The 25,123-nt window shown below is 40.3% G+C and overlaps 2 protein-coding genes across 2 annotated transcripts in view; one reads left to right on the forward strand and one right to left on the reverse strand.

Moving 5' to 3' along the window:
• LOC147035894 (long-chain fatty acid transport protein 4-like) overlaps positions 1–25,123 on the forward strand; it is a 128,442-nt gene that overhangs the window by 57,882 nt on the left and 45,437 nt on the right. The window lies entirely within an intron of this gene.
• On the reverse strand, positions 1,405–22,844 carry LOC147035895 (uncharacterized). The gene is made up of 5 exons (XM_085847927.1): positions 22,786–22,844; positions 22,362–22,477; positions 11,384–15,697; positions 4,007–4,086; positions 1,405–2,013 (listed from the first exon to the last, which is right to left on the reverse strand). The coding sequence occupies exons 1-5, from the start codon at positions 22,827–22,829 to the stop codon at positions 1,966–1,968; spliced, it is 4,602 nt and encodes a 1,533-aa protein (XP_085704053.1). The 5' UTR covers positions 22,830–22,844; the 3' UTR covers positions 1,405–1,965.

A 25,123-nucleotide genomic window follows, 5' to 3' on the forward strand; every position in this document is an offset into this window, starting at 1 on the left:
CCTCCAAATTTAGCTCAGGTGTATCCATTTTCCTTTGATCATCTTTGATATGTCTCTACAATTTGAGTGGAGTCCACCTGTCGCCAATTCGATTGATTGGTCATGATTTAAAAAGAAACACACCTTTCTAGATAAGGTCCCTTAGTTTGACAGTGCATGTCAGAGCAGAAACTCTACCATGAAGTCCAAGGAACTGTCTGTACAACTCTGAGATAGAATGGAGGAATAGATCAGGAGAAGGATAGAAAACAATTTCTGGAGTGTTAAAAGTTCCCAAGAGCACAGTGAGCTCCATCATTAGGAAATGGAAAGAATATGGAACTACCCAGACTCTTCCTTGAGCTGGCCATCCGATCAACCGGGCAACAAGGCCCTTGGTCAGGGAGGTGACCAAGAACCCATGACCACTCTGACAGAACTACAGAGATGGGAAAACCTGCTGGAAGGACAACAATCTCTGCAGCACTTCACAAATCTAAGGTTTATGGGAGAGTGACCAGACAAAGCCATTCCTGAGAAAAACACACGTGACAGCATGCTTGGAGTTTGCAAAAAAGCACGTAAAAGACTGAGAAAATGAGGCAAAAAAGTCTGTGGTCTGATGAGACGAAAATTGAACTCTTTGGTCTGAATGCAAAAACCTATGTCTGGTGGAAACCGAGCACAGCTCATCACCCATCTAACACCATCCCTACCATGAAGCATGGTGATGGCAGCATCATGCTATGGGGATGCTTTGCAGCGGCAGGGACTGGGAGACTAGTAAGGTTAGAGGGAATAATGCATTGAGCCAAATAAAGGCCAATCTTTGAGGAGAACCTGCTTCGGAAAGCAAAAGACCTTAAGATTGCAGTGAAGATTTATGTTTTCCAACAGGACAATGACCCCAATCATACAGCCAAAGCAACACTGGAATGGCTTCAGAACAAGAATGTGAAAGTCCTTGAGTGGCCCAGCCAAAGTCCAGACTTGAATCTCATTGAGAATCTGTGGAAAGACTTGAATATTGCTGTCCAACTTCACAGAGCTTGAACAAATCTGGAAGGAAGAATGGAAGAAAATCCCCAAGAAGACTTGACGCCTTGTTCAAAGGCGCTTCTTCAAAGTAATGACTCGGAGTTAAATAATTATTTATGCAAAACATTTCAGCCTTTCACTTTTAATTAATTTGTAAAAATTTCTAAAACTATTTTCAATTTGTCATTATGGGGTATTTTGTGTCGATCAGTAACAATTTCTTTTTTTATTTTTGCCATTTTAAATTCAGGCTGTAACACAACAAAATGTGACAAAAGTAGAGGGGTTTGAATACCTTTTGAAGGTACTGTATCTGTTACGTTCTTGACCTATTAACCTTATTCACAAACAACATCGTGTTTCGTAAAATGTCCATGTTGCAAAAACTTGTTTTTTTAGTTTATTTATTTATTTGTAGTTCGTAACATGTTGGTTATTTTTTATAATCTGTTTAGCCTCGTTTTAAACTATTACAGTTATCACTTGCATTGTAAAACTTTTTTTATGATTAAACTATGATACACAATGCTGGTCATCATTCTTAGCAAGTTAGTGTCATGGCTATACATGTCCTAACAAACCCTAACAGCTTTATGACTGATCTCAAATGGCATGTCATTTGCTTAAACCAGTTAGAGTGCTGAAGGTGTGGTGTCCCTGTTATACAATTATAGGGAACCTGTGGTAGAGCAATGCAAAAGTCTTAATCATCATCATCTTACAACACATAAACCATAAATAGTTACAAATTCATTGTAAGAGGTTAAACATTATGCTGTGAAATTATTTGCTATTATTCGTCAAAACAACGCTTAATTCCATCATCTTTCAATGACCATTTTGCTCTGATTGTGTTCAGCTACCTGTGATTCTCGAAGAGCCAACCTTGCTCAACACTTTACAACATCAATTGAAGTCATTTGGAACTTCTGTATCTTGCATTTGAGATTATTTGATTTGTTTTATGTTCTTGATCACCAAATGATGACTCTTTACCTGCATGGAAGAGAGGGGGTGGAAGAAATAATGGGAAGGCCTTTAAATTACAGGTATAAAGACATTTATTGCAGTTTGTGTTCTCGATTCTCACTTGCACATTTTCATGGTTTTTTGCAGCATGATTTTCAGTCAAAACTCACAAATTTAGATGTTTTGTAAGTTTACCTATGCTGATGCACTATCTTTTACACCACCTTACTTAACATGTTAAATTAGTTATGGTACTTGTGCCTGTTGTTTGTCCTTTATGACGTACCAAAAAACAGTAAGTTTCCTTTTTGCAATGATTTTCAATTTTGTTTGACTGCTCGACAGACTGATACAGTGAAGCAATTGCTTTACCGCATTGTGTGCATGCATTCCCGGGATGTGATTCCACGCAATTTGCCAAATTCAGAGCCAAAGTTCTGCTAAACTGCAGGTTCGTGTTCTGATTTGTGTTCCACACTGTTCAAAATGTAAAATTAAATTGAAATGAAGTCGTTCCTTCTTGATAGACAGAGTTAATCAACTGCTTAACCCCACACCAGTGTGACCACTCCTCATTTACATAAATGCCAAGGTGAGCCAATGAAAAAAGCCAAGAATTCACAAGGTTTTGGAAAAGCGATAATAATAGAAAACCAAGACGCCAAGGTGAACAATGAATAGCCAAGATCTTGTGAAAAAGCCAAGGAGTGGTCACACTGCTATACATTGCCCGACATGCATGGGTAACAACCTTGAAAGCCGAAACACTCATTTTGATGGTAAGCTGCAACACACAAGGAAGTGAATTTACAGGAATGGGAGGGCTGAGGGAGTCGGAACAAAGTGAAAGCAGGGGAAGGGGCATATTTGGATTTTGGTACGGTAACAAGCCCAACAGGCTGTTATCCTATTGTTTCTGTTGAGATTATTATTCCACAGTTTTGCACTTTTTTCACTTTTAATCGCTTTTAAATTTGTTTTCTCTACAACTGCTTGACCAATCGATGCAAAACTATCAACATAGGAACGACTACCCAGTACCCATGGATATTTTTTTTTTATTGATAACTGATGTCATCAGTCACATGGTTTGGGAGCCATATCGGATCAAAGTGAAAACCTTAAAAAAAATCCCCTTCCCTGAAACCACTTAACTGATTGATGCAAAACTACATATGATTGACCACCCATGGGGAAAAAATGTTGGCTTACAATGATGTCTTTGGTTACCTAGTGTGGCATCGAAATTGGATAGAAAAAGAAAACTTATCCAGTCAATGCGAAACTTTGTATATGTGATCGACTGCCCATTTGGAATTCAGCTTTATAAAGATGACATCATCGGTCATGTGGTCTGGCAACCATATTGGATAGAAAAATAAACCTTATCCGATCAATGCAAAACTTTACATATTTGTTCGACTACCATGGGAAATAAAGTTGGATAAAGATGACCATGTATGTCATGGTGTCAGACAGCTCTTTTGGATCAAAGCCAAAACCTTCAAAATTCTTCTCTGAAAGTGCTTCACCCATGAATACGGGGTGGCTTGAGCCCCGGCATTGCTGCTCACAGTTATATAAGCATGCGTCCATTTTTATGTTGTATTTTTTTTTTAACATTCATAAACACAAGGTTGCTAATTTTAATTACAGTATTAGTATAACCTTCTTTGTTTTACCAAATAAACAGTTTCCAAAAGTAATTTTGAATCAACCAACCCCATTATTTTTTGCTCTAATATTGGAAACATTTTTACAGCCTCACTCTGGTCGATGTGGATGACATCAATCATTTACTTGCGACGTCAGATGTACAGTATGCATAAAGAAAGTTACAGTAATTTATTTTATAACTGCTTACAAACTACCACTTCGCGTGGGGCTGCCATAATCCATGTCAGTCATACATATGAAAGAAACAAGGTATTGACATGTGACAGAGGGTAGCCAGAGAGAAAGAGACTGTGTGTTGGGATGGTGAATGGAAGCACACAATTTTTTCAGACAGCATGCTTACCATATTCTCAAAGGCAAGTTTTGCATTGTTATCCAGCAAACCAGTACTTCTCAGTGTCATCTTGATGGAAAATATCCGAACTGCAAAGAAAACAGATTTGTACGAATTTTCAGTTCATCAAACATTGTGACTGGCTAAGTTTTCTGATACGACGATGCATTCTCTTCATCCGAGAAGATCACACCAATTGCTACCCACAGTTTAAACAGGAATTTATAATTTGTTCAGGGTGCTGGTGGTAATACATTCACTTCCCATGAGACACCTTGTGATCGTGAATGGCCACCAACAAACAGTGTTGGAAGATGGATGTGACTTGACCTCCCCAGCAAATGGTGGACACACTGATGCATCGTGCTGTGTGCAGTACACCAGGGTGACAGTTTATATTTGGGTTGATACAAATCCAGGCGAGATTGCTCACATGCATGGGGAAAAAGGTGAATGAAAGTTTCGGGTGTGAGTTCTTACAAAAAAAAGGAAGAGCTCATGCCACTTCCTTTAAAGAAGTTTGCTTGAAATGTTGAGAAAATTAACTATCCCTGTTTTTCTGTCAATGCAGACAAACTCAAGTCCAAGATTTGTTTTCCAAAATTAATAAAAATTCTTGAATACTGTAACAATAATAAAGTACCCCAAAAACATGAAAGGAGCTTGCCAGAACTTTTCTATTACATTCCACTTATTTTGTAATTCTCTTCATTTGACTTGCTCTCGTATCAAGTCAAAAAATTTACAAGAGCAAGTAGATCATCCAAAAATGTAAAATTATTTTCATTCGAAAATGTAAAATTCTCTTCATTCCAAAGAGTAAAATTCTCTCAATTCTAAAGAGTAAAATTCTCTTGATTCCAAAGGATAAAATTCTCTTGATTCCAAAGAGTAAAATTCTTTTGATTCTAAAGGGTAAAATTCTCTTCATTCCAAAGGGTAAAATTCTCGATTCCAAAGGGTAAAATTCTCTTGATTACAAAGGGTAAAATTCTCTTGATTCTCAAGGGTAAAATTCTCTTGATTCTCAAGGGTAAAATTCTTTTGATTCTAAAGGGTAAAATTCTCTTGATTCTAAAGGGTAAAATTCTCTTGATTCTAAAGGGTAAAATTCTCTTGATTCGAAAGGGTAAAATTCTCTTGATTCCAAAGGGTAAAATTCTCTTGATTACAAAGGGTAAAATTCTCTCAATTCTAAAGGGTAAAATTCTCTCAATTCTAAAGGGTAAAATTCTCTCAATTCTAAAGGGTAAAATTCTCTCGATTCTAAAAGGGTAAAATTCTCTTCATTGTAAAGGGCAAAATTCTCTTCATTCAAAAGAGTAAAATTCTCTCGATTCTAAAGGGTAAAATTCTCTTGATTCCAAAGAGTAAAATTCTCTTGATTCTAAAGTGTAAAATTCTCTTGATTCCAAAGGGTAAAATTCTCTCGATTCTAAAGGGTAAAATTATCTTGTTTCTAAGGGGTAAAATTCTCTTGATTCTAAAGGGTAAAATTGTCTTGATTCTAAATGGTAAAATTGTCTTGATTCCAAAGAGTAAAATCCTCTTGATTCTCAAGGGTAAAATGTTCTTGATTCTTAAGGGGAAAATGCTCTTGATTCTAAAGGGTAAAATTCTCTCGATTCCAAAGGGTAAAATTATCTCAATTCCAAAGGGTAAAATTATCTCGATTCCAAAGGGTAAAACTATCTCGATTCCAAAGGGTAAAACTCTCTCGATTCCAAAGGGTAAAACTCTCTCGATTCCAAAGGGTAAAACTCTCTCGATTCCAAAGGGTAAAATTCTCTCGATTCCAAAGGGTAAAATTCTCTCGATTCCAAAGGGTAAAATTCTCTCGATTCCAAAGGGTAAAATTCTCTCGATTCCAAAGGGTAAAATTCTCTCGATTCCAAAGGGTAAAATTCTCTTGATTCCAAAGGGTAAAATTCTCTCGATTCCAAAGTGTAAAATTCTCTCGATTCCAAAGGGTAAAATTCTCTCGATTCCAAAGGGTAAAATTCTCTCGATTCCAAAGGGTAAAATTCTCTTGATTCCAAATGGTAAAATTCTATTGATTGTCAAGGGTAAAATTCTCTTGATTCCAAAGAGTAAAATTATCTTGATTCCAAAGGGTAAAATTCTCTTGATTCTGAAGGGTAAAATTCTCTCGATTCCAAAGGGTAAAATTCTCTCGATTCAAAGAGTAAAATTCTCTCGATTCCAAAGGGTAAAATTATCTCGATTCAAAGAGTAAAATTCTCTCGATTCCAAAGGGTAAAATTCTCTCGATTCCAAAGGGTAAAATTCTCTCAATTCCAAAGGGTAAATTTATCTCGATTCCAAAGGGTAAAATTCTATTGATTCTCAAGGGTAAAATTCTCTCGATTCTAAAGGGAAAAATTCTCTTGATTCCAAAGAGTAAAATTCTCTTGATTCTAAAGTGTAAAATTCTCTTGATTCCAAAGGGTAAAATTCTCTCGATTCTAAAGGGTAAAATCTTGTTTCTAAAGGGTAAAATTATCTTGTTTCTAAGGGGTAAAATTCTCTTGATTCTAAAGGGTAAAATTCTCTTGATTATAAAGGGTAAAATTCTCTTGATTATAAAGGGTAAAATTGTCTTGATTCTAAATGGTAAAATTCTCTTGATTCCAAAGAGTAAAATCCTCTTGATTCTCAAGGGTAAAATGCTCTTGATTCTAAAGGGTAAAATTCTCTCGATTCCAAAGGGTAAAATTATCTCAATTCCAAAGGGTAAAATTATCTCGATTCCAAAGGGTAAAACTCTCGATTCCAAAGGGTAAAACTCTCTCGATTCCAAAGGGTAAAACTCTCTCGATTCCAAAGGGTAAAATTCTCTCGATTCCAAATGGTAAAATTCTATTGATTCTCAAGGGTAAAATTCTCTCGATTCCAAAGGGTAAAATTCTCTCGATTCCAAAGTGTAAAATTCTCTCGATTCCAAAGGGTAAAATTCTCTCGATTCCAAAGGGTAAAATTCTCTCGATTCCAAAGTGTAAAATTCTCTCGATTCCAAAGGGTAAAATTCTCTTGATTCCAAAGGGTAAAATTATCTCGATTCTAAAGGGTAAAATTATCTTGTTTCTAAGGGGTAAAATTCTCTTGATTCTAAAGGGTAAAATTCTCTTGATTATAAAGGGTAAAATTGTCTTGATTCTAAATAGTAAAATTCTCTTGATTCCAAAGAGTAAAATCCTCTTGATTCTCAAGGGTAAAATCCTCTTGATTCTCAAGGGTAAAATGCTCTTGATTCTCAAGGGTAAAATGCTCTTGATTCTAAAGGGTAAAATTCTCTCGATTCCAAAGGGTAAAATTATCTCAATTCCAAAGGGTACAATTATCTCGATTCCAAAGGGTAAAACTCTCTCGATTCCAAAGGGTAAAACTCTCTCGATTCCAAAGGGTAAAATTCTCTCGATTCCAAAGGGTAAAATTCTCTCGATTCCAAAGGGTAAAATTCTCTCGATTCCAAAGGGTAAAATTCTCTCGATTCCAAAGGGTAAAATTCTCTCGATTCCAAAGGGTAAAATTCTCTCGATTCCAAAGGGTAAAATTCTCTCGATTCCAAAGGGTAAAATTCTCTCGATTCCAAAGGGTAAAATTCTCTCGATTCCAAAGGGTAAAATTCTCTCGATTCCAAAGTGTAAAATTCTCTCGATTCCAAATGGTAAAATTCTATTGATTCTCAAGGGTAAAATTCTCTTGATTCCAAAGGGAAAAATTCTCTTGATTCCAAAGAGTAAAATTATCTTGATTCCAAAGGGTAAAATTCTCTCGATTCTGAAGGGTAAAATTCTCTCGATTCCAAAGGGTAAAATTCTCTCGATTCAAAGGGTAAAATTCTCTCGATCCAAAGGGTAAAATTCTCTCGATTCCAAAGGGTAAAATTCTCTCGATTCCAAAGTGTAAAATTCTCTCGATTCCAAAGTGTAAAATTCTCTCGATTCCAAAGTGTAAAATTCTCTCGATTCCAAATGGTAAAATTCTATTGATTCTCAAGGGTAAAATTCTCTTGATTCCAAAGGGAAAAATTCTCTTGATTCCAAAGAGTAAAATTATCTTGATTCCAAAGGGTAAAATTCTCTTGATTCTGAAGGGTAAAATTCTCTCGATTCCAAAGGGTAAAATTCTCTCGATTCAAAGAGTAAAATTCTCTCGATCCAAAGGGTAAAATTCTCTCGATTCAAAGGGTAAAATTCTCTCGATTCCAAAGGGTAAAATTCTCTCGATTCCAAAGGGTAAAATTCTCTCGATTCCAAAGGGTAAAATTCTCTCGATTCCAAAGGGTAAAATTCTCTCGATTCCAAAGGGTAAAATTCTCTCGATTCCAAAGGGTAAAATTCTCTCGATTCCAAAGGGTAAAATTCTCTCGATTCCAAAGGGTAAAATTCTCTCGATTCCAAAGTGTAAAATTATCTCGATTCCAAAGGGAAAAATTCTCTTGATTCTCAAGGGTAAAATTCTCTTGATTCCAAAGGGAAAAATTCTCTTGATTCCAAAGAGTAAAATTATCTTGATTCCAAAGGGTAAAATTCTCTCGATTCTGAAGGGTAAAATTCTCTCGATTCCAAAGGGTAAAATTCTCTCGATTCAAAGGGTAAAATTCTCTCGATCCAAAGGGTAAAATTCTCTCGATTCCAAAGGGTAAAATTCTCTCGATTCCAAAGTGTAAAATTCTCTCGATTCCAAAGTGTAAAATTCTCTCGATTCCAAAGTGTAAAATTCTCTTGATTCCAAATGGTAAAATTCTATTGATTCTCAAGGGTAAAATTCTCTTGATTCCAAAGGGAAAAATTCTCTTGATTCCAAAGAGTAAAATTATCTTGATTCCAAAGGGTAAAATTCTCTTGATTCTGAAGGGTAAAATTCTCTCGATTCCAAAGGGTAAAATTCTCTCGATTCAAAGAGTAAAATTCTCTCGATCCAAAGGGTAAAATTCTCTCGATTCAAAGGGTAAAATTCTCTCGATTCCAAAGGGTAAAATTCTCTCGATTCCAAAGGGTAAAATTCTCTCGATTCCAAAGGGTAAAATTCTCTCGATTCCAAAGGGTAAAATTCTCTCGATTCCAAAGGGTAAAATTCTCTCGATTCCAAAGGGTAAAATTCTCTCGATTCCAAAGGGTAAAATTCTCTCGATTCCAAAGGGTAAAATTCTCTCGATTCCAAAGTGTAAAATTATCTCGATTCCAAAGGGAAAAATTCTCTTGATTCTCAAGGGTAAAATTCTCTTGATTCCAAAGGGTAAAATTCTCTCGATTCCAAAGAGTAAAATTATCTTGATTCCAAAGGGTAAAATTCTCTCGATTCCAAAGGGTAAAATTATCTCGATTCCAAAGTGTAAAATTCTCTCGATTCCAAAGTGTAAAATTCTCTCGATTCCAAAGTGTAAAATTCTCTTGATTCCAAATGGTAAAATTCTATTGATTCTCAAGGGTAAAATTCTCTTGATTCCAAAGGGAAAAATTCTCTTGATTCCAAAGAGTAAAATTATCTTGATTCCAAAGGGTAAAATTCTCTCGATTCTGAAGGGTAAAATTCTCTCGATTCCAAAGGGTAAAATTCTCTCGATTCAAAGAGTAAAATTCTCTCGATCCAAAGGGTAAAATTCTCTCGATTCAAAGGGTAAAATTCTCTCGATTCCAAAGGGTAAAATTCTCTCGATTCCAAAGGGTAAAATTCTCTCGATTCCAAAGGGTAAAATTCTCTCGATTCCAAAGGGTAAAATTCTCTCGATTCCAAAGGGTAAAATTCTCTCGATTCCAAAGGGTAAAATTCTCTCGATTCCAAAGGGTAAAATTCTCTCGATTCCAAAGGGTAAAATTCTCTCGATTCCAAAGTGTAAAATTATCTCGATTCCAAAGGGTAAAATTCTCTTGATTCCAAAGGGTAAAATTCTCTCGATTCCAAAGAGTAAAATTATCTTGATTCCAAAGGGTAAAATTCTCTCGATTCCAAAGGGTAAAATTATCTCGATTCAAAGAGTAAAATTCTCTCGATTCCAAAGGGTAAAATTCTCTCGATTCTGAAGGGTAAAATTCTCTTGATTACAAAGGGTAAAATTCTCTTGATTCCAAAGGGTAAAATTCTCTTGATTCTGAAGGGTAAAATTCTCTTGATTCTGAAGGGTAAAATTCTCTTGATTCTGAAGGGTAAAATTCTATTGATTCCAAATGGTAAAATTCTCTTAATTCTGAAGGGTAAAATTCTCTTGATTACAAAGGGTAAAATTCTCTTGATTCCAAAGGGTAAAATTCTCTTGATTTGAAAGGGTAAAATTCTCTTGATTCTCAAGGGTAAAATTCTCTCGATTCTAAAGGGTAAAATTCTCTTGATTCCAAAGAGTAAAATTCTCTCGATTCTAAAGGGTAAAATTCTCTCGATTCTAAAGTGTTGAATGATTATTTATGGAATGTAATATTTGGTTAATTATTGAGCTAAAGCACAAGTTGAAAACACTTGGATTTCAAAACTAAAGTTCAACTTGATTTTCTGTTTTACATGAAAAAAAATGCTCAAGGAAACAATATTAGGACATATTTATACTTTGAAGAGACATGGGCTCACCTCGCGCATTCATTCTGACCCAATTGTTAAATGATCATGCTCTATTACGGCCCACTGCAATTATGGCCCAGATAACCGTATCATCCATACATCGTATTATGCCATATGATTTCTTGGCATGGGTTATGAAAGTCGGAAATTTAATTATTCACTCACATCAGGTCATAAATCGGTTGGCTTAGTGGTTAGGGTGGCAGCTTGGGATCCCAGGGTCCTGAGTTCAAGCCCCGTTGGCTGCTGAATTAACACCAGGAGGTTGACTCAGCCTTTCATCCTTCCGAGGTCGGCGAAATGAGTGCCAGTGTACTGGTCCCGGTGTATGCCCCGGTTAGAATAGGTGTACCATATCCCTGTGTGTCGTAAGAGGCAACCAGGGTTGGCGTCAGGAAGGGCATCCGGCCATAAAACATTGCCTCAAGAAAAAGCCAAACCCCTGCACAGCAGGGAAAAATGGCTGTAAAAACGGTCATTTTTTTTTTTATTTTATCAGGTCATAAATCAGATATGATGATTTTTCGAATAAAGATTTAAATTCAACCAATTATGGCTGGAGTACCACTTCACTGATGTCACTGTTAACACCCTCCATACCCCATGTGACGAACAACATCAGAATAAGCATTAAATATTCTCCATGGGGAGTCCCTATACACACACACACACACACACACACACACACACACACACACACACACACACACACACACACACACACACACACACACACACACACACACTCTGAAATAATCTCATGTCCCATTTGGTAAAGAACCCAGATGATATTTTGAATGCAGTACACCGTTGAACACAAAGTGTTCTTACCTGGAATTGGTGCCTGCGATGTCTGTTTTGTTGTCGATGTCTTTTTGGTAGTGAGAGTTGCAATTTCAGGGGTTGAATCTGCAGTTGATGGTTCAGTGGTTGATGGTTCTGCTGGTGTTGTTGGCTTTGTGGTGGTAAGAGTAGTCGTTTCAGTGGGTGAGTGTGGAGTTGATGTTTCTATTGATGATGTCTCTGTGGTGGTGAGAGTGGTCATTTCAGGGGTTGATTGTGTTGTTGATGGTTCAGTGGTTGATGATTCTGCTGGTGTTGTTGGCTTTGTGGTGGTAAGTATTACCATTTCAGGGGTTGACGGTTCCAATGTTGATGGTTCTGTTGGTGTTGTCTTTGAGGTGGTAAGAGTTACCATTTCAGGGGTTGATTGTGTTGTTGACGGTTCTATTGATGATGCCCCTGTGGTGGTAAGAGTGGTCGGTTCAGTGGTTGAATGTGTTGTTGACGGTTCTATTGATGATGCCTCTGTGGTGGTAAGAGTGGTCGGTTCAGTGGTTGAATGTGTTGACGGTTCTATTGATGATGCCTCTGTGGTGGTAAGAGCGGTCGGTTCAGTGGTTGATTCTGTTGTTGACGGTTCTATTGATGATGCCTCTGTGGTGGTAAGAGTGGTCGGTTCAGTGGTTGAATGTGTTGACGGTTCTATTGATGATGCCTCTGTGGTGGTAAGAGCGGTCGGTTCAGTGGTTGATTCTGTTGTTGACGGTTCTATTGATGATGCCTCTGTGGTGGTAAGAGTGGTCATTTCAGTGGTTGATTCTGTTGTTGACGGTTCTATTGATGATGCCTCTGTGGTGGTAAGAGTGGTCGGTTCAGTGGTTGAATGTGTTGACGGTTCTATTGATGATGCCTCTGTGGTGGTAAGAGTGGTCGGTTCAGTGGTTGATTGTGTTGTTGACGGTTCTATTGATGATGCCCCTGTGGTGGTAAGAGTGGTCGGTTCAGTGGTTGAATGTGTTGTTGACGGTTCTATTGATGATGCCTCTGTGGTGGTGAGAGTGGTCATTTCAGGGGTTGATTGTGTTGTTGATGGTTCAGTGGTTGATGATTCTGCTGGTGTTGTTGGCTTTGTGGTGGTAAGTATTACCATTTCAGGGGTTGACGGTTCCAATGTTGATGGTTCTGTTGGTGTTGTCTTTGAGGTGGTAAGAGTTACCATTTCAGGGGTTGATTGTGTTGTTGACGGTTCTATTGATGATGCCCCTGTGGTGGTAAGAGTGGTCGGTTCAGTGGTTGAATGTGTTGTTGACGGTTCTATTGATGATGCCTCTGTGGTGGTAAGAGTGGTCGGTTCAGTGGTTGAATGTGTTGACGGTTCTATTGATGATGCCTCTGTGGTGGTAAGAGCGGTCGGTTCAGTGGTTGATTCTGTTGTTGACGGTTCTATTGATGATGCCTCTGTGGTGGTAAGAGTGGTCGGTTCAGTGGTTGAATGTGTTGACGGTTCTATTGATGATGCCTCTGTGGTGGTAAGAGCGGTCGGTTCAGTGGTTGATTCTGTTGTTGACGGTTCTATTGATGATGCCTCTGTGGTGGTAAGAGTGGTCATTTCAGTGGTTGATTCTGTTGTTGACGGTTCTATTGATGATGCCTCTGTGGTGGTAAGAGTGGTCGGTTCAGTGGTTGAATGTGTTGACGGTTCTATTGATGATGCCTCTGTGGTGGTAAGAGCGGTCGGTTCAGTGGTTGATTCTGTTGTTGACGGTTCTATTGATGATGCCTCTGTGGTGGTGAGAGTGGTCATTTCAGGGGTTGATTGTGTTGTTGATGGTTCAGTGGTTGATGATTCTGCTGGTGTTGTTGGCTTTGTGGTGGTAAGTATTACCATTTCAGGGGTTGACGGTTCCAATGTTGATGGTTCTGTTGGTGTTGTCTTTGAGGTGGTAAGAGTTACCATTTCAGGGGTTGATTGTGTTGTTGACGGTTCTATTGATGATGCCCCTGTGGTGGTAAGAGTGGTCGGTTCAGTGGTTGAATGTGTTGTTGACGGTTCTATTGATGATGCCTCTGTGGTGGTAAGAGTGGTCGGTTCAGTGGTTGAATGTGTTGACGGTTCTATTGATGATGCCTCTGTGGTGGTAAGAGCGGTCGGTTCAGTGGTTGATTCTGTTGTTGACGGTTCTATTGATGATGCCTCTGTGGTGGTAAGAGTGGTCATTTCAGTGGTTGATTCTGTTGTTGACGGTTCTATTGATGATGCCTCTGTGGTGGTAAGAGTGGTCGGTTCAGTGGTTGAATGTGTTGACGGTTCTATTGATGATGCCTCTGTGGTGGTAAGAGTGGTCATTTCAGTGGTTGATTGTGTTGTTGACGGTTCTATTGATGATGCCTCTGTGGTGGTAAGAGTGGTCGGTTCAGTGGTTGAATGTGTTGACGGTTCTATTGATGATGCCTCTGTGGTGGTAAGAGTGGTCATTTCAGTGGTTGATTCTGTTGTTGACGGTTCTATTGATGATGCCTCTGTGGTGGTAAGAGTGGTCATTTCAGTGGTTGATTGTGTTGTTGACGGTTCTATTGATGATGCCTCTGTGGTGGTAAGAGTGGTCGGTTCAGTGGTTGAATGTGTTGACGGTTCTATTGATGATGCCACTGTGGTGGTAAGAGTGGTCGGTTCAGTGGTTGATTCTGTTGTTGACGGTTCTATTGATGATGCCTCTGTGGTGGTAAGCGTGGTCATTTCAGTGGTTGATTGTGTTGTTGACGGTTCTATTGATGATGCCTCTGTGGTGGTAAGAGTGGTCGGTTCAGTGGTTGAATGTGTTGACGGTTCTATTGATGATGCCTCTGTGGTGGTAAGAGTGGTCATTTCAGTGGTTGATTGTGTTGTTGACGGTTCTATTGATGATGCCTCTGTGGTGGTAAGAGTGGTCGGTTCAGTGGTTGAATGTGTTGACGGTTCTATTGATGATGCCTCTGTGGTGGTAAGAGTGGTCGGTTCAGTGGTTGAATGTGTTGACGGTTCTATTGATGATGCCTCTGTGGTGGTAAGAGTGGTCGGTTCAGTGGTTGATTCTGTTGTTGACGGTTCTATTGATGATGCCTCTGTGGTGGTAAGCGTGGTCATTTCAGTGGTTGAATGTGTTGTTGATGGTTCTATTGATGATGCCTCTGTGGTGGTAAGAGTGGTCGGTTCAGTGGTTGATTCTGTTGTTGACAGTTCTATTGATGATGCCTCTGTGGTGGTAAGAGTGGTTGGTTCAATGGTTGATTGTGTTGTTGACGGTTCTATTGATGATGCCTCTATGGTGGTAAGAGTGGTCGGTTCAGTGGTTGATTCTGTTGACAGTTCTATTGATGATGCCTCTGTGGGGGTAAGAGTGGTCGGTTCAGTGGTTGAATGTGTTGTTGACGGTTCTATTGATGATGCCTCTGTGGTGGTAAGAGTGGTCGGTTCAGTGGTTGATTCTGTTGTTGACGGTTCTATTGATGATGCCTCTGTGGTGGTAAGAGTGGTCGGTTCAGTGGTTGAATGTGTTGTTGACGGTTCTATTGATGATGCCTCTATGGTGGTAAGAGTGGTCGGTTCAGTGGTTGATTCTGTTGACAGTTCTATTGATGATGCCTCTGTGGCGGTAAGAGTGGTCTGTTCAGTGGTTGAATGTGTTGTTGAAGGTTCTATTGATGATGCCTCTGTGGTGGTAAGAGCGGTTGGTTCAGTGGCTGATTGTGTTGTTGACGGTTCTATTAATGATGCCTCTGTGGTGGTAAGAGTGGTCGGTTCAGTGGTTGAATGTGTTGTTGACGGTTCTATTGATGATGCCTCTGCGGTGGTAAGAGTGGTTGGTTCAGTGGCTGATTGTGTTGTTGACGGTTCTATTAATGATGCCTCTGTGGTGGTAAGAGTGGTCGGTTCAGTGGTTGAATGTGTTGTTGGCGGTTCTATTGATGATGCCTCTGTGGTGGTAAGAGCGGTCGGTTCAGTGGTTGATTTTGTTGTTGACGGTTCTCTTGATGATGCCTCTGTGGTGGTAAGAGTGGTCGGTTCAGTGGTTGAATGTGTTGTTGACGGTTCTCTTGATGATGCCTCTGTGGTGGTAAGAGTGACCATAACAGGGGCTGAATGTGTGGGTATCGGTTCTGTTGTGATTTGTGTTGAAGGTAATTCAGAGGTTTCACTTCTTGATTCTGACGTTTTAAATGTTAAGTCAGGTGTTGGAGTTAAGTCGGTAATCTGGACGGTCATTTGTACGACGGCTGATGAAGTACCAAGCACAGTACTGTGTAATTCATTCAGTTGAGCAATTTCAGATGATGTAATTGACGTCACAGTAGTCTGAGCTGCAAGTTGTTTCATTGTCAGTTCTGAAAAATAACAAAACATGCATTGTTAGTGCATTTTCTGTGTGTATAAATATATATATATATATATATATATATATATATATATATATATATATATATATATATATATATATATATATATATATATATATAATCTTGTATATAAATCTTTATCACCACAAGCTCTCACTCACTCATATCAGATCACTCATATCAATTACAATTACAGATTATGTAATTGACGTCACAGTAGTCTGAGCTGCAAGTTGTTTCATTGTCAGTTCTGAAAAATAACAAAACATGCATTGTTAGTGCATTTTCTGTGTGTGTGTATATATATATATATATATATATATATATATATATATATATAATCTTGTATATAAATCTTTATCACCACAAGCTCTCACTCACTCATATCGATGTTTCATACTACTTACTTAAGTGGGTTAGAATGCTTTAAGTTTGCAAACCGATGTAACTCGAAGTCAGTATCCCACGCGAAATCGCAAAACCGTCAAAAAATGTCCTTGAACGAAAATGTCCGTCAATAAGTCGGCCGGTGCAGCCTCGTTTTGCTCACGGTGGGTCACGTGACCTAAGATAATGGGACGTCACGTGATGTTGCAATGGCACGGCTCCCTGAGAGAGCTTGTTGTTTCTCCGTTTCATGGCGGTGATTTGAGAAGGGCCTGTGTGATTGTCGTTTATACACGATGTACAAGTAAGTGGGTAGGAAGTAAATGTCTATCTTTTACAGACTGCGCACATTTGCAAACAATTGAGCGTATATTGTTGTGGGAATGTTTTCTCGGGGATAACTTGACATCGTATAGAGATAGTTATTTCCCATAGTGCATGTGTAAACATAAGCGTGATGTATTTAAGCCTTCCCCTATCGTGTAGAGGAAGGTGTTCCGCTGGCGGGTGCGTTTCTACAATTAGTGCCCCCAGTTTTAATTGTATTCCCACCTTTGTTAGACCCCTAAGAGTGCTGAACCACAATTCAGGGTTTTTGTCTGCACTCCCAACACTCCAGATTTCCAAACTGTATCAATTTCCCACCTGTATCTCAGAGCCAGCTGGGACTTTCAGAATGAAACTTTGCATCGATAATGGGAAGTATATGTACGTGGGGTTGATATAATCTTTGGCATTGACCTAATTTTTAAGGTCATGACCCAAATAAAGACATTTTCACATTTTTCCCCGAAACTCGACTGAGGGTTGTCTGATCGGAACAAAATTGCCCTCTCGAAATAACCCACAGGAAGTCACATTTACATGACGAGTAGGCTCGTTGGTCCATTGGACCAAATTTTCATTGGTCTTCAAGGCCTTGTTACATACGTGCCTGCTGTACTGCTTGGGCATTGGTTTGCCTTTCACGAAGCCCAGATGTGCTTGAACCAGGGCAGAGATGAGACGTTCGTTATTATTTTTGCCAAATCGTACAACTATTTTTATTTGTATCAATTAATATATGCTTTGTTACAATGTTATCATTATTTTTGTTATTTACTTTAGAATGTTTATGGTGTGCGTTTAAAACATGGGAATTCTTCCTGGTTCTTTGTCGTTAACTAGTCAAATCAACTCAGGCGATTATGACGATCATTTTTGTGTCTCACTCCACATCAGAACACTCGAGTGAAACTCCACAAACATGCCCCCTCCCCCCTCCCCAACACACACACACACACACACACACACACACACACACACACACACACACACACGTCTTTGTGACCAACTTTTTTTTCGGATTGTGACGTATTTCACAAAAAAACACCTTTTTGATCATAAATTGAATAATTTCCCTCTATTTTCATGATGTTGAATTTTATGGAGAGATTGTTGATGGGGACACATTTTCTCAATTTACATTCTATCCCAAAATGTTGAAAACCAAGGTCATGTGGTGGTCCAAACAAAATATGCCTCATTGGATCGGAGGCCAAGGGTAAGTCACAAGCGATTGCCAAGGGTAAACGGGGGGAGGCTTTACCCTTGGTGATCATAGATATCTAGTTTAATTGTGATATCCGTTGGTATATGTGTAGAAAGCTGCTGTCTTGCCTCCCCACATATCTAAAACCGCTTTCCCTTGACACACTTTTCATGTTTTATCCCTTCGTAATCTGTCTTTTATGTTGCTTTAAGTGATCTGATTGGCCATCAGGCACCAGCTTAGGTGGAAAATGCCAACCTCCAACATCACGATCAGTTCCGCTCCACTGCCATGTGGGTGAAAGGTCATGGTGGACAGCCCACTCACAAGGCCCCAAGTCAATGGCAGCTGAGCAGGGACGGGCTTGTGGGGTCACGGCTGCTGGTGTGGGAGGAGGCCATAAAAGGGGGTGGTGCAAGCCACATGGTGCCAGATGAACAGGAACTTCCAACAGAGCCTGTACATGAAACTCCTTGGGTTTCTCTGCGGCATGACATCTGCTTGGCTGAGCCTCCCTGACAAGCCCCCACTGCAGGCCATGACCACTTACTCCCTTGCGCCAGCTTTGTCTGCAGCATGAACTGTTTCACAGCAAGGCCATATCTCTACCTGGGACTGGACTGCGTACCGTCGAGGCGCAGCTCATGGTATTTTCAGTCCTGTCAGTCTCTCTCGTCTATCTAGTGAGGTGTGAATGGGCCCCTTAAATGCTTAAATAATTAAGGTCTGCCTTGTTCATTGACTCGGAAGCACATATGGGTTTTTGGAATTAAATAATGGCATTGCTTCTGTTTTGAATTCCTGCCTTTTTTGTACCCAATACACATTTTAAATACGCTTGGTCTCTGGGTGATTAGAGTGTATTGATCGTTGGTTATAGGAGCTATACATGTCCGAAAAAGGACAGATTGGGTTCGGGTGATGAGTGCCCAGTACAAGACCGTACCTGCCTCTGAGACCGCTTGGGTTTCTACTTTGGGTATCCAGACACACGTTACCTATTAGCATGTCACCTGACTGGCTCAGGTGTTCCGTTGGGGTATGGTAATGTGACAAATAAGCCTAAACACCTGCTCGGGGTTTCAGCACCTCATTGAGTTGGTCCAAGTGACCGCTTTGACATGGTTCGTTGGGATTTGGACCGGGCAACTGCGACGAGTCCGATTCCAACATTGGTATCAGTTAAGTGCATTTTGGACACGAGGAGCAGGAAATCCATCTTCAAAGTAAGATCTTTGAGTGTGCAATTTGGTGCTGATTAAAGTAAAAATTAAATAGAGTGATCAGGGCCACACACATGAAAGGTAGAACAGATACCACTGCAGCCCCAACCGGCATGGAGGTGTAAGACCCAATAGAGGGTGCAGTGGAGTCACCTTCACCACCTGGTAGCCCCACAGCACAAACGAACTCAGGCAGTCCAGCAATTCCCAGTGAACCAACACCAAGAAGTAGCAGACCAATGTCGCCACCACACCTCGACTTGAGCTAGCATATGGCAGCCATGATGACTTTGGCATCCCACACTGCTCATCAAACTCTCTTCTTATGGTATCCAAGGCAATCTCCACTCATGGTTAGCGGACTTCCTCTCCTGTCGCAGTCCACACATGGCTCTTAATGGAATTCTCTCATCTCCTCTTCCCATCCAGGCTGGAGTTCCTCAAGGCAGCATTCTGGGCCCTGTGCTTTTTCTCTTTTTTTATCAGTGATCTTTTGGATTTCCTGGAAAATCCTCTTTATCCCTTTGCTAATGACTCCACCCTCTGCCTTACCACCTGTCATCCCTCTAATTAGCAGGTAGTATCCTCTTCACTCGCTGCAGATCTGGATAAAATCACAAACTGGTCCAACAGATGGACCATGTCTTTCAATCCGAACAAATCTCACACTTTCACTATGTCTCTCCAAAAGGATCTTTCCTCTTTCCTGGATCTATGATCTTTCCTGGCAAAGCCACATCTCCAAGCTGGCCTCCAAAGCCAGTCACCGACTGGACATCCTCTGTCACACAGTCATTCCTTGGCACACCTGAGCTTCTAACCACTTACAAAGCATTCATCCACACCCTGATGGAGTACTACTCTCCTCCTGGAGTTTGTGCTCCCACCTCTCACCTTTCTCGGCTTCACGCTTTGGAAACCAAGGCATTTAGCATCATTCGTATCTCCCATAATGAAGCCGAGTCTTTGGGTCTCTCACTCTCTCACCGGAAGCAGTTCGGTGGTCTTTCTGTCTTCTACCATCTCCTCTACAGCCTCGCCCCCCCCACCCCCACCCTGTCTGTGATCTCCCCCCCCCCTATATTTCCTCAGGGTGCACAAGGTCTACCAAAAACCCCTTCTGGTGAAACTGCCAAAATCAAGAATCACTGCTCACCTTCAATCTTTATTCCTCTTTTTTTCCTGCATCTGAAACAACCTTCCACACTCTCTTCACCCTATTCTTCCCTCCAGGTCTTCAACACAGCTATTCACCACCATCTCATATCTTCCCCCATCCAAAATCTTGATCTTTACGACCCCCGTTCATCCACCCCAAACCCACCTCCTTCAAATTTCCTGCTTTCCTTCCTGAAAGTCCCTGTAGTGTCCATCTTGTTTACCCGATGTACCCCCCGATCCCTCTCCCTTCCACAGGTATCCGATTATCTTTGTTACCCACTATTTTCTGCTTCCCCCTCCCACCCCTCTTGTCTCCTGCCTTGTTATATGTTTCTGTGTCTTAACTCTTACACGAGCCTTGACCTAGTATTCAAAAAATGGAAGCTACGATGGAGACTGGAAAAGCCGAGTTGAATGCTGGCCAGGAAAGGCTTGAGACAAAAATGGAGGTGAGCTTCGACAGTCTGGCAACATCCTTGGCAGAGGTGCAGGACACAGGGCGGCCAATGGAGGCCAGTCAGGCCAGTAGTCAGGCATGATTGCGGGGTGAAGCCGGCGGTTGCCATGAACAGGTACCTTGACACGCCTCGTAATGGTGTGAAAAAGTGCAAGTGACAGGGTGAAAACGGCACAGACAGGAAGTGCAAGAGCAGGACAGCAGGTTTTTAGAACATGTGAGCTGATGCCATCTGGTCTCGTAGCAGAGTCAGAGTCAAGGGTTGAAAGAACCTTATCAGATGCAAAAGACACAGTCCTGGAGAAGGTGGGTATGACAGGGAAGGATGGGTCCTGAGAGTGAGGGGTTAGCGACAACATTTAGAAGCAAACACAGAAATGTGGAATTCAGCCTACTCACAAGCGGAGTCAGCTGTAGTGCCATTTTCTGAGTTCCTATCATTTCCTGTTTTCACGGCAGTGGATATCTCATTATAACCATGTTAAGCATGGTAGGGCATTTGTCAGAATAATTTGTCTTGTAAAACGTGAACCGAGGGAGTAGAGGATGGTAGGCTCTTGACAGAGGAGTCCAAAGTGAAGACCCGCTGGGCTTGTTACTTTGAGTGGCTGTACCAGGCTGATCCGCCGGCTGTTGAGTTGGACGTCAGGGGTGTTGCTATCCTGATTGTCGACCCTCCAATCAACTGTGGTTCACCTTATTTTGTGGAAACACAGGCTGTGGTGAACCGATGGAAATGGGGTAAAGCTCCTGGGATCTGTGGCATCCATGCTGAACTTTTCAAGGCTGGTGGAAATACTGTACTAGTGTCGTTGCATGCAGTTCTGTGCTCTGTTTGGAACACAGGCATCATCCCAACTGGTTGGAAGAGGGGCCTTGTTGTCCCTCTCTGGAAAGGGAAGAGTGATCGCCAAGACTGCAACAACTATCGAGGGGTGACGCTGCTCTCAGTGCCGGGCAAGGTCTTTGCTCGGATAATTATTGATCAGGTTCGCCACCACCTGCTTGAGCACCAGCGTCCAGAGCAGTCAGGCTTTACACCAAAGAGGTCAATGCTTGCTCTTCGGGTCCTCACTGAACGCAGACAAGAGTTTCGCCAGGGACTGCTTGCAGCTTATGTTGATCTCTATAATGCGTTTGATTCAGTGAATCGGGATGGTCTCTGGAGGATTCTTGGTCTTCGTGGGGTGCCACCAAAACTGATTGATCTGATGTCTGAATTATACTCTGTAACCGAGTGCTGTGAGATGTGGTGGTACCATCTCTGACTTATTTCCAGTTGTTACTGGAGTTAGTCAGCGGTGTGCGCTGGCCCCCACACTTTCCAGCGCTTGTAACCTTTCCAAAGCCGGTGTTGCCAAAACAGTGATGTGACGGAGTGCAATTGGTGGTTTACCATTGCTCTTTGCCATCCCAGGAATCAGGGCAGAAAGTTTGAATTTCACCAAGGTTCCTCATGAGTACACAATGGCCTTCTCTTTTTGCAGGGTATCCAGCGATGATATAACATTCACCAATAAATACAATCAGACTGGAGAGAGCTTAAAGTCCATCCAAGGGACAATGTCCTTCCTTGGATGGTGCAGTTTCCCCAGCAGGTGACAGTTGATAATCGGGTCAGGAATCAAATGGACGAGACATTTCCAATGATAAGGACACGACCTCTGAGCTGTCCTGGTGACCCAAGTATTGTCCACACATCCTCTGCACTGAAACAATCCTCATGTCATCCTGCCACCTACATTAAATAGTTTAAAAAAAAATGTTTGCACAACCTCAAACGAATCTCACACATCCTTCTTTCGGTACATGAATGGATCTTATTCAAAAGCCTCAAAGCTATATCACTCCAGAAACTGAAACAAGACAAGAAAGTTGAGCAATAATATTTACCTGCCACCAACAGGGTGAAAAATAGAGAAGATGGACGAAATTTCTTGCTGTACATCAGTCGTGGCGTACAGGTGCATCTCGCAGCGAAACGGAGAGCCATGATTTCAGTTTGATTCCTGGACTAACACAGACAACCAGGTGTGGTCAGGTGTGAAGCAAACATGATGAAACGTCACAGGTCGTGAAACAATAAAACATTTCAGGTGGAAATAACGTACAAAGAATGTCCTCGACCCGCATTACTGAGACCTGTTTTGATCACCTGCCGGTTCAGTTTCACGAGATCATAATCTTCTAAAGGTGAGTCCACAAGGAGAGGAAATTCTTTTTTTTTTGAATGTTGAATCATTTGTTCCTTTAACATCTTTCAAAACGAGGAGTGTGTTCATTTACCAAGTAGCTAGTACCTAGCATTCCAGCTTACCTCGTGTTCAGTACCGAGCGCTTGCCAAGCCAGCCGTTCCTCATCAATGGGTTCTCATGGAGTGCTTCCTTGAGTGCCCCAGCCGCTTGGAGAGCGCTCTACAATAAAATTGGTAACTGAACACACCCATGATAAATATGAACAAACAGTGGAGATTTTATTTTGTTCCACATTTCATAAACAGGAGAGACATTATATGATGAAGCTGCATTCTTCGTGTTGTCCCTACGGAGCGGGTTCTTTAACACCCAATTTTTAATCCTGGTGGGTGAAAGAAAACAAGACAATTACTTGAACCTCTTCCACAGTTGTCAAGGTACATCCAATGTTTAAAAACAACAGGTTAGAGTCGCTAATAACTATCAGTTGTCTTTCAAGCAGTAGTGCCTGGAGCTGGAAGAAGAAACTGACACACACTCAAGTTTAACCTCTATTCAATGCCCCAACCACAAACCTTTCAAAGCTATTTTTCTTGTTAAAATAGTTTATCAGTTGCCATGGACACCATCCTGGTTGCTCAGGAAGGAGTCACTGTTTATGATGACGTGTTAAAATATAATTAATTTGTACATGCTGTACACAGGTGAATCAGAATAATGTATAAACATTTTGTATTTTGAAGATGCCACAATTGATTTGTTTGACAATTTCTATCAAATACGGTTTGAAAGGTAAGAACTGGACGATGGTATTCTTTGGCAGGGAAACCTGTGACTGATCGACATGGAAAACAAGGACAAATATGTCCAAGAGCCGCGTCCGAAAGGTTTTGTCTTCACCAGAAGAAGAAGAACAAGAAGAGGAAGAAGAAAAAGAAAAAACAACAACTTCAGATATTTCGTCACGTGCCTTGATTGAGCCAATAGCGAGACCCGTCATGGACGATCGTCGTTCATGACGAGAAAATAGTGTATTTACGAAATTACAATAAATTAAATGGAATAATCTTTAAATAGTAACGAGAACTTTTCGAAACTTTAAAGCAAATGTCCGAATATATTTAAAAGTTCATGATAGACGCTCTCAAAAGGCACCCTCAATGTGAGGATGTGTACAGGTGTTTAGTATTTAAGGAGATCCAGATCCTGTATATAAAAGAGCCGAGTCCTAAAGGTTTTGTCTTCACAACAAGAAGAAGAACAACGCGGAGCTCTCTTCGAGCCACGTCTTTCTACGTGAGACGCGGCTAAAAACGAACTCACATTGAACCGAAAAAAAACATGTCAAACGTGTTTACACGTCATTGTTATTCACCGTCAAGAGTAGAGAGTGGTGTGTGTGTGTGTGTGTGTGTGTGTGTGTGTGTGTGTGTGTGTGTGTGTGTGTGTGTGTGTGTGTGTGTGTGTGTGTGTGTGTGTAGAGAGAATCCCACCAGACAAGGGGATGGGCTATTCTGAACATGCATTTATGAAAATAACTGTCTGAGGACCTGGACAGTGCGTACGTCACTCAGATCCGATTCTGAAATCCATAACGATATATATATATATATATATATATATATATATATATATATATATATATATATATATATATATATATATATATATATACATATATATATATATACACATATATATATATACACATATATACATATATACATATATACACATATATATACACATATATATATATATATATATATACACATATATATATATATATATACACATATATATATATATATATATACACATATATATATATATATATATATATATATATATATATATATATATATATATATATATATATATATGTTTGAGTAAAATGAACATTTTTGTTTTATTCTATAAACTACTGACAACATTTCTCCAAAATTCCAAATAAAAATATTGTCATTCAGAGCATTTATTTGCAGAAAATGACAACTGGTCAAAATAACAACAAAGATTCAGAGTTTTCAGACCTCAAATAATACAAACAAAACAAGTTCATATTCATTTTTAAACAACACAATACTAATGTTTTATCTCAGGAAGAGTTCAGAAATCAATATTTTTATGGAATAACCCTGATTTTCAATCACAGCTTTCATGTGTCTTGGCATGCTCTCCACCAGTCTTTCACATTGCTGTTGGGTGACTTTTTATGCCACTCCTGGCACAAAAATTCAGGCAGCTCGGTTTTGTTTGATGGCTTGCGACCATCCATCTTCTTCTTGATCACATTCCAGAGGTTTTCAATGGGGTTCAGATCTGGAGATTGGGCTGGCCATGACAGGGTCTTGATCTGATGGTCCTCCATCCACACCTTGATTGACCTGGCTGTGTGGCATTGAGTATTGTCCTTTTTTTTTTTTGGAGTGGTCTCATTTTTTTTTCCAGACCTGTAT

Source organism: Eptatretus burgeri, chromosome 1 (genome assembly GCF_056783735.1).
Source record: "Eptatretus burgeri isolate ZD-2024b chromosome 1, Ebu_testis_v1, whole genome shotgun sequence".
NCBI lineage: Eukaryota > Metazoa > Chordata > Myxini > Myxiniformes > Myxinidae > Eptatretus > Eptatretus burgeri.

Coding starts and splice junctions, on each gene's coding strand:
- LOC147035895 (XM_085847927.1), bottom strand. CDS start 22,829: ATGAGGAACGGCTGGCTTGGCAAGCGCTCGGTACTGAACACGAG. Junction 22,478..22,785: donor CGCTCGGTACTGAACACGAG/GTAAGCTGGAAT, acceptor GTGTTAGTCCAG/GAATCAAACTGAAATCATGG. Junction 2,014..4,006: donor AACTTGCCTTTGAGAATATG/GTAAGCATGCTG, acceptor TCTTCCATGCAG/GTAAAGAGTCATCATTTGGT.